This window comes from Anomaloglossus baeobatrachus, chromosome 2, assembly GCF_048569485.1.
Source record: "Anomaloglossus baeobatrachus isolate aAnoBae1 chromosome 2, aAnoBae1.hap1, whole genome shotgun sequence".
Lineage (NCBI taxonomy): Eukaryota > Metazoa > Chordata > Amphibia > Anura > Aromobatidae > Anomaloglossus > Anomaloglossus baeobatrachus.
In genome coordinates, this window is record NC_134354.1 from 645,987,772 (window position 1) to 645,995,010 (window position 7,239).

Genomic DNA, 7,239 nt, shown 5'->3' on the forward strand with positions numbered 1-7,239 from the left:
TGTGGTCAGTGCGGACACAAGGTGAGAAACCCACTGGCTGCGACCTCGTTCACCGACATTATGTAACGGCAGGGTTCGGCAGTACGAGCAGTGCCGCGGCGGAGGTCACGTGTACCCACAGCCCAATGCGCGTCATTGTAGAGTCCAGAGCTCTGCTGGATAAAGGCCGGCACCTAATGGGTTACCGCGGTGCTGCGAGATCCAGGCTCATCCGCCCCACACAGCACAGCAGCGCACCGCAGCTACACCTTGCGCCTGGGGCAGAATTGCGGGTGGTCAATGTGCGCCTGCGCCATCACCTATTCCCCCCTCTCAGGGCGCAGGCGCAGCACCTCCCTCTACCTAGGACGCCCCCTCCCCTCACACTACGCACAGAACAAGCTATTCACACGTGCCTCCGCCCTTTTTTATCCGGTCAGGTGACATTGTTAGGCTCCTCCCCTGCACGCTCATGCCGTTGGTCCGGGCGTGGCTTCAGAGCCAGCGGCTCGTAGGTCACGTGACATGTCGTTCGTGTATAAACTGGCGGTGGGCTCTCTGGCCGTTGCCGGCTGGACCGGGCTCGGTTGCTTGTTGTGGTCGTTTATGGCACCGAAGCAGAATGAGTTACTAGAAATGCGGAAGGTAAGGAGCGAATATCAAAGAGAGTCCTCCATACAGTCCAACAGTGGGTGCAAGGACGTGAGCGCAGGGGATATAACGTGCTGATGTCACAGGAGCCCGACCAGTCAGGATAGAGGCCTGCAGAAGCGGAGGGTAGCCATGGTGCTCTGGGTGAGCATGGCACGCTGCCAGTGGCAATGTAGGTGATGTAATGGACACTGCAGCACTAGACTAGAATGATCTGTATTTAGCAGGGGCTGCCCCTAGGTGAGACCCCCGCTCACTGCCAGACCCCTGATGTCACTGGCCTAATGTGAGGTTATACTTGAGGCTTGTATGTCAGTGATCCGCGTTACGCCGGGTCCGGCATCCATAGGGTATGTGCGCACTAGGCGTTTTTTTTCATGCTGTGTTTTTATGTGCGTTTTTGTCTTAAAAAACGCACACGCGGCTTTGGTGCGTTTTTTGCTGCGTTTTTGCTCACTGCGTTTTTAATCAGTGCACAATGCCATTAAAGATTGTTGATGGAAAAAAAAAAAGGTCTGATGTCATTTCCTTCTTCAAAATGTTCATTGTATGCAGGAGAGCAGACAACTGCAGAACTAGTGTATGCAGGAGAGCAGACAGCAGCTGCAGAACTACAAGGCTCAGCATCCTCCATCCAGGACTGTATGCAGTTTTTTGCCCAAAAAGAAAAATGACATGGGCTTCGCCATATTTTTGTATGCTAGCCGGGTACAGCAGGCAGGTACGGGCTGCCCCCAACCCCCAGCTACCTATTTGACACCCGGCTGGGAACCAAAAATATAGAGAAGCCCTTTTTTTTAATTATTTCATGAAATTAAAAAAAAAAGACGTTGTCTTCGCCTAATTTTTGAGTCCAGCCGGGTACAACGAGGCAGCTGGGGATTGGAATCCACAGTGCAGGGTGCCCAAGATTTCTGGGCACCCCCACTGCGAATTGCAGTCCGCAGCCACCCCAGAAAATGGCGCTTTCATAGAAGTGCCATCTTCTGGCGCTGTATCCTACTCTTCCAGCTGCCCTGATGCCGGGTGGCTAGCTAGGTAATAATGGAGTTAGGGCTAGCTGTATATTATCAGCTGGCCCTAAGCCCGAAATTCATGGTGTCACGTCAATATTAGACATGGCCACTTTGAATTTCTAGTAATGATAAAAAAAAAAAAACCACAGAAAAATATTTTTATTAGAAATAAAACACAACACAATTAGTGACTCCATCTTTATTTAAATAAAGAACCCCCCCCTCCGCAGTAATCCTGGGTCAGGGTCCTGCGCCGTCCAATCCGGATCCAATATCATCTGATCGGTTTGCTGGAAGGCAAAGCGATCAGATGATGTGTCAGGATCAAGTGCCTGAATCACATCACACATCAGCTGATTGTATAAAAGCCGATTATACAATCAGCAGATGCATCAGTAGAAAAAAAAAATACTCACTTATGTGCTGTGCTGATTACCGGCAGCTCCTGGAGCGATCGGTTGAAAAGGAGTCTGATCCCGTCCGATCGCTGCAGGAGCTGCCGGTAATCAGCTGATTAAGTCCCCTGACGGCAGGATCAGCTGATAGCCGGCCGGGCGCGAAAAAGCTGGCGAGACTACGATCAGCTGATGCGTCAGGTGACTGCATCAGGTGATCCACCGCAAGGTCCTGCCCCGGGGAGACTGCACACAGCCAGAGCGGCGGTACCGGGACAGGAGCGGACATGGCACCGGGACCCTGCAGACAGGTGAGTATATATGACATTTTTTTTTTCTACTGTTCACTTTGGTTTTCGCCGCTGCCTCCACCTCCCGCCCAGACATGGCGCCGCACGGAGCTGACATGGCACCGGGCGGGAGGTGGATGCAGCGGTGACGGTACCGGGAGGATTCATGCTTCTGTGTTTACCAACAGAAGGAATCCTCTTCCTGTACACGTCACTGTAGTACCACCCCTTGCGTTTATAGCTGCGTTTTTAGTCATAGAAACGCGGCTATATGCGTTTTTCATTGCGTTGTTAAACATTCATTGAACTCAATGGGTGAAAAACGCAGAAATAATTGACATGCTGCATTTTTGTCGTCACCACAAAAACGCAGCTAAAAAAAACCGCTGTGTGCGGACAGCACTTATGAAAACCCATTGACATTGCTGGGGAAGCAATGTCACTGTGTTTTCAGCACAAACGCGGTAAAAAACGCCGCTAAAAACGTGGCAAAAACGCCTAGTGCGCACAAAGCCATAGGCTTCCATTATAAAATATGCCATACTCCACCGGATCCGGCACGATACGGCTTTTTGCCGGAGACCAAAAACATTCCCTCAGGCTGCTTTCACACCCGGTTTTTGCTGAGCGGCACAATACGGCTCTTTGCAGAAAAAACGCAACTTTTTTTTTTTTTTCTGCCGGTTCCATTTTTTCCCCGCATAGACTTGCATTAGCGCCGTATTGTGCCGCATGGCCTTGTGTTGCGTCTGTTTTTTGCCGGATGCGGCATATTTAGCCCATGCGGCGGCCGGATGGAACGTTGCCTGGCACATATTTTTTGTGCCGTGAAAAAAACCACATCGTGCCAGATCCGGATCAAGCTTATGGACGCCGGATGCGGCAACCTGCGGCAAAAAACGCATCCAGCCGCCGGATGCGGTTTTTTTTGAACTGCACATGCTCAGAATCAAGCCGCATCCGTCAAAAAACGGATGGGCCGCATGGAAAAAACTTCTGCAACGGATCTGGGGTTTTTTTCGCCGCATCTGTTGCATAGGTTTTTGAGTTGGATTGTGCCGCACTGCAAAAAAAAAAAAAACGGATGTGTGAAAGCTGCCTCAGTGCTCCATCCGGCTGCCGGACAAGCAAATTTTGCCGGATCCAGCGAAAGCCGGATGGAACGCAAGGCTTTGCGGCACAATCCGGTGCTAATGGAAGTCTATAGGGGAAAAAACCGGATCTGGCAGCAACAGACGCCAGATCCGTTTTTGGTTTTTTTTTTTTCAGGTTTTTGCCGGATTGTGCCTGATGGCAAAAAACTGCTGTGTGAAAGCAGGATTGGCTGTAAGATTCTCAGCACAGGAACATTTTTTTTTTTTTTTTTAATTTATTTAGACATGCAAGTGTGGAACAATAATAATTTAATATTCCAAAATCTATTGATTAAAATGAACTTTGTTTGTGGGGAAAGCCCCTTTAAATTATGGTAACACAAATTTTGATTTTAATTTTTACTCACTCCCATTATGTTAATGTTACAGAAGGCAATGAAGGAAAACCCGGCTATGATGGCGGACCTACGTAGTCAAAACGAGATGGTGCTTAAAGTCCTTAAAGATGCTGCAGAGACCAAAGTGAACGTCGCCAGCAAACCTCACTGGAACTCAAGATGATAAAGACCTCTGGCAAATACTACCACTGCCATTGCTGGAGTTAGTCACCTACGAGAGTGTGCACGACCTCCAAGCTAATGTTTCCTGGGGATTCACGCCATCTATTGGGATTTTAGTAATCATACTGTAAACTGGAGGCAATCCCAGCACTGTACTACCCTGTTCATGAGGCCGGCACTAAATAACATTTATGAAACACCCTGTAAAGGTTTCAACTAATGGTTATGGAGGACTCTCTCCACATTGGCTAAGCAATCCCTAGGATTCTGGTAGCACTTCAAACCTGCTATTTTAACCCTGTGAGGTATCTTGTGGGATTATGTCCCATTGTTTCACAGCAGAGGCATTTTACAATGCAGGCGATAAGTGTACTATATTATAATTTATGAAATAAACACATACTAGATTCACGCTGAGATCTTATGACATAACCTTTATTGTAGAGACAAGCGAATACCTGTATGGTGGGAGCTGTGGGCAGATACTCCTAGACTCGCCAATGAATCATTTTTCAGTCCCATCACTTTCTAAGCAGTGTTCTCAGGTTATTATTTATGATGAGAAGGAAAAAAAATGAGGTTGTTGAGTTGGGGGTCAGGAGAAGCAAGGACAAGTCGGTTTGTACACAAAATCTTTCATAGATGTCTAAATTTGGCCTAAAAATAATTACTCATGTGCCTAACAGCGTTCCCCGACCTTCAGAGGACAGCTTGTGTGTGTGTGTGTGTGTGTGGGGGGGGATTTTGAGCTCCCACTTAAGTAATAATAGCTGATGTCTTATTGTGCCACAAGTGTGTGTGTGTGCCTTTTACAACTTCTCAAATGCTCTTTGACATACCCTCCTGCCCTTCCTCTCCTCCATTACATAAAATATATTACTCTGTCTTGATTGGAATGTGCTATTCTAGTACATAAAAAAGGAAAGTTCAGTGTAAATGTCCTCCTGCGAGACATTATTAAAGGGATTTTGCTATGAAATCTGAAGACAGCATGTAAGCGTTAACACAGTGCATTTAGCAATGCCTTTTATCAAGGTGTGTGATGTTTGTTTTAGCAGCAGGATGTTATCATTACTGTTACTAGCTCTATGTTGTCCCACACACTTCCTGTGGGTGGGTTCAGCTCTGCTCATCTGCATGACTAAATCTGAAAATTCTGATTGTGTTAGAATTGCTACCCCTAATAATCTAAGTTATACATCGTTGGATTCAGGATTCTGGCATGTTTGTTTCCTCAACCATGACACAGCCGCACAGAAGTTTAAAAAAAAAAAAAAAAAAAATCACCACAACAACTCACTTTCCAACACCCATGCTACTGGGTCCTCAGTTCCCGTGCAGCCAGAAGATGTCAGTACGCTGCTGCCACTTACTGACGCTCCCACTGTCTCCTAGGCAACAGACCTGCGGCCTAGAAAAGGAGTGTGAGAGAGAGGAGAAATGTCTCCTCCGCTCCAACACAACTTTGAACTGCCAGCGCAATTGCGCTAGCAGTGCAAAGCGGCAGCAGTTCAAAACAACTGCATGAGGTGACAGCACGCGTGCCAGCAGAAAGGGCTCTGCGTGCTCCAGCTGGCACGTGTGCCATAGGTTTGCCATTACTGCCCTAGGGCTGCAAAGTGTTCATGAAGAAACAAATAGCTCAGAGCAGAATGGAAGAATTTTCCAACCGGACCAAATTAGGTGCATAAAGGCTATCGACACATGGTAATAAGAGCACAAGTCATTCAGGACTACCCCAAACCACCTCATCCTTTCTGGAGTATAATAAACTATTTAGAAAATTTGACTGGATAAAACCCGTCCCTAACCCTTACCACTGATTAATATCTTTCACCTCTCCCTATTCCGGTAGTGTCAAGGCTTGTATATCTACCACCTGTTTCATAGAAGACTTATAATAAGGGTGGAAAACAGATGACTGAAGAAGAGAACATGCTTGGGTGAGAGGTTTAAGTAAATCTGAGGTCCCTAAGAGCTACAGTTTTGAAAAGCCTAGTGACACTGCCGCTCCTGTGTACATAGGAACTTGGCAGTATCAGGAACCCCATACCTAGCTTGGAAATCCTCAAAGATAAGCAAGTCAGAGGTGTCTAAGAACAAAGGAAAGGTGAGTATGACACCATACGTAGCCCAAAGAACCACATCAGGCAGAGAATATGAATGTGGAAAGAAGATTAAACCAGAGAGGCACCCTAGGCGACGCTAGTGGCTTATCCAAGCCTCTCAATGTATTCTGTGCTATTACTCACACTCCAGCTACTGTCTTGAGGGGATTGGAGCTGATGGGGCTGTATTATAGCTTTAGGATAGGTCAGATAACTCTTTATAAGAACCCATTAATGATTCTCCTAGAACAGTAGCGGCATTGCTCGTGTCAATATCTATTCATCAATACACTGTATTGGTGTATTGTACACTGAGCTGAGCTGCCAGGAACTAAAAGGATAAGCTAGGGTCAATGATTTATTTGCACGTGCCAAATTGAAAAGTTGATAATAGGGCAATCCTTGCCAGTAGAAGGTCCAAATCAAGCTTCAAAAGGATAATTGTTGCTCTAGTAATCATGAGGAAGAATTGAAATAAATTTAAGAATTTGGGCAAATACAAAATTTTAAAGAGATTTATGCACCTAATAAGGTAAATGGACATATTGTTTGGACTGAAGTTGCCTACAATATTTAAAGTAATAAATTGCACTATTTTTTTGGGAAACAACCCTCGAATACTCAAAATAATCAATAACTAGTACCCAACCAGTTTGAGTCTGGCTCTTTAACCCCTTTCTGACCTGGAGATGGCGTGTGTACAGGAGATGTGCTTGCGTGATCGCCGCCATAAACTCAGATTACGTGACAGCTAAGCCCTGGCTCTCAGTCAGGAGGGCCTGGCAGTTTAACCCCCTAAATGTCTGTGGCCTCCCTCTCCCATCTGATCGGCACCCATGTGACTTCATAGTGAGGGGCTGATTGTTGTCATGGTAACCCAAGGTCGTCATGAAGATCTCTGGGTCAGTCAGCTACGGCAAGCCTTTTAGACTATGCCAGGAGCATGGTCTAAAAGGCTTCTGTCACTGCATCACTGACAGGTGTAATTCATTGCCATGTTGGTGCATAGCAATGCATTATATCAGTGATGAATGTTAAAGTCCCATAGAGGGGTAAGTCATGCACAGGGTGGGCTCCCCAGTATACAGCAAACCACACATTAGGAAAGTGACTCTAGGCAGTTGGATTGATAAATGATTGCTTTAC

General features: G+C 46.6%; 1 protein-coding gene across 1 annotated transcript; it reads left to right on the forward strand.

Annotated features, from left to right (window-relative positions):
- Positions 1-438: 438 nt before the first annotated feature.
- On the forward strand, positions 439-4,402 carry LOC142290468 (ubiquinol-cytochrome-c reductase complex assembly factor 3-like). The gene is made up of 2 exons (XM_075334417.1): positions 439-624; positions 3,855-4,402. Exons 1-2 carry the CDS (start codon positions 505-507, stop codon positions 3,984-3,986), a joined length of 252 nt encoding a protein of 83 aa, XP_075190532.1. The 5' UTR covers positions 439-504; the 3' UTR covers positions 3,987-4,402.
- Positions 4,403-7,239: the final 2,837 nt, after the last annotated feature.